The sequence below is a fragment of the Protopterus annectens genome, chromosome 4.part0 (genome assembly GCF_019279795.1).
Source record: "Protopterus annectens isolate FY-2018-M chromosome 4.part0, PAN1.0, whole genome shotgun sequence".
Classification (NCBI taxonomy): domain Eukaryota; kingdom Metazoa; phylum Chordata; order Ceratodontiformes; family Protopteridae; genus Protopterus; species Protopterus annectens.
Genome location: NC_056733.1, coordinates 1,809,436,613 through 1,809,438,772, shown reverse-complemented (window position 1 = coordinate 1,809,438,772; position 2,160 = coordinate 1,809,436,613). Strand labels below are relative to the sequence as shown.

At 31.9% G+C, this 2,160-nt stretch overlaps 1 protein-coding gene across 1 annotated transcript in view; it reads left to right on the top strand.

Moving 5' to 3' along the window:
• Nucleotides 1–1,924, top strand: part of LOC122800493 (kinesin-like protein KIF20A) — a 224,945-nt gene extending 223,021 nt beyond the window's left edge. Inside the window, exon 8 of the mRNA XM_044069931.1 lies at nt 1,895–1,924. Within this exon, the coding sequence (XP_043925866.1) occupies nt 1,895–1,924 (30 nt within the window). The remainder of the gene's footprint in view (nt 1–1,894) is intronic.
• Nucleotides 1,925–2,160: the final 236 nt, after the last annotated feature.

The following is a 2,160-nucleotide window of genomic DNA, read 5'->3' as shown; positions in this document are numbered from 1 at the left end:
ACTCATGGCACTTATTGGAAAAACTAAGGGAGCTTAAGTTGCCAGTTTCTAATTTGGTTATGGCCACTTTAGATGTACAGTCACTGTATACATGTATAGATAACAATATAGGTATTGAATACTTAAGAGAATATCTTGTCAAAAATACTAATTTTGATGGAACGAAAATCAATACCATTTGTACACTCATGGAACTAATCTTGGAAAATAATTTTTTTAGATTTAATAACATCTTTTATCAACAAATTGCAGGTGTAGCAATGGGTGCACGTGTAGCACCAGCATATGCAAACCTAGTGATGTCTCAGTGGGAGACTAGGTTCATAGAAAATTATGTACATTTCAACAAAATTGTATTCTACACCCGTTATATTGATGATTTGTTCTTTTTATGGCATGGAACATTTGAAGAATTTGAACATTTTGTTTCATTTTTGAACAGTAGTACCTGTTTTTTGAAATTCACTATTGGAGCCTTTGGTAGTGACATTTCTTTTCTGGATATATCACTCAAATATGATGAACATACACAGACCTTTTCAAGTAGAATATATAGGAAATCTACTTTCACGAACCAATATTTACATCAGACTAGTTTACACCCTCCTCATATGAAAAAAGGAATTATAAAAGGTCAGTACATTAGGTTGAGTAGATTAACCTCTGACACTGAAGTTTTTCTTACTGAGATGTCGATATTGAGAAATTTCTTTATCAACAGGGGATATGGAGAGTCATGGTTATTGTTGATTGAGAAAGAAGTTATACAACTCCGTAACACAACAATAGGACCCATTTTAAATTCGGGTCTAATTTTGATCAGACATAATAATTCTGACAATGTAGACCATATGATTGAAAAGGAGTTTGTGAATGCTTTCATTTTGCCTATATGCAATGAAATGTGGCTAATAAAGGACATTATTCTTGACAATTGGAAGATTATATTAGGTAACCACGAATTGACAAATGTTGTAGGTAGAAAACCTCACTTTACTTTTAAGAGGGTAGTCAACATTAAGTCAATTTTGGAAGGTAAAGACAGGTATGCTGGTGACAAAAAAAGTATTATAAATACTAAGGGAACATTTTCATGTCACACATGTAAACAGTGTAGACACATAAGTAATTCTTCCTCTATATATTTTTCACATTTATCATATACACATTGGTCCAAAGCATTTTTTACATGCCAAAGTTCTATGGTAGTCTATGTTGCTCAGTGTCAGACATGCCCTAGTTATTATGTGGGCATGACAACGAGAGAACTCAAGGTCAGAATTCGTGAGCATATGTTAGCTATTAGGAAGAAAGATGTTAATAATGCCCTGGCCAGGCATTCAGTCATTTGTAGTATGTTCAAGAAGTTCACATTTTCTGTTATTGATAATGTGTCCAATACTGTATTTAATGGAAATATTAAAATTTTGCTAGAATGCAAAGAGTCATTCTGGCAATTTTTCCTTGGGGCAGATAGTGCCCCAGGTTTAAATGAAGTGATTAATCTTAAATGCTTTTTAGAAAATAGATAGTATTATATATATTGATATTTTTTTAAATACATGTCATCATTTGATTTTTTAGATATATTAAGTTTTTATATTTACAGATTCATAATATGTATTTTTCATTTACTTATGTGAATAATGTCTGTCTAAATGATTCAACAGAATATTTTGTTTATGTCTTTAAATTATTTACTTGAGCAATTAATCATTTATGTAAATATTTAAGTACTAATTGTATTTATCTGAGTAGTGTGGATGTGCAAGTTGTTTCTGAAGAAGTTCACTTGTTATTAAATGTGAATGAAAGCGCTAACACAACTTGTTGGTGTCTCGTATTTTGGCTGAGAATTGGACTGGAAGCATTTGGTTTTTTGTGTTTTATCTAGTTTCGTGTCACAGTACTTTTGCCTTTGTGATTATACTGATTGACTGAATTATTTGTCAAGAAAAAATTTATCCCATGAGGACAGACGATTAGCCTCTTCTTTTGAGAAAAAAACGTGATTCAAGTAATTGCAACTCAGCTTCTTCTAATTAAATGCCAGTCCCAATCTTTGTCAATAGTGGTGAGAATACCCAATTATATTGTTGCAGGACTTTGTCCAATTCAAAAAACTTAAGCCCATGCCATAAGGTAGGACCTGTGATCAAC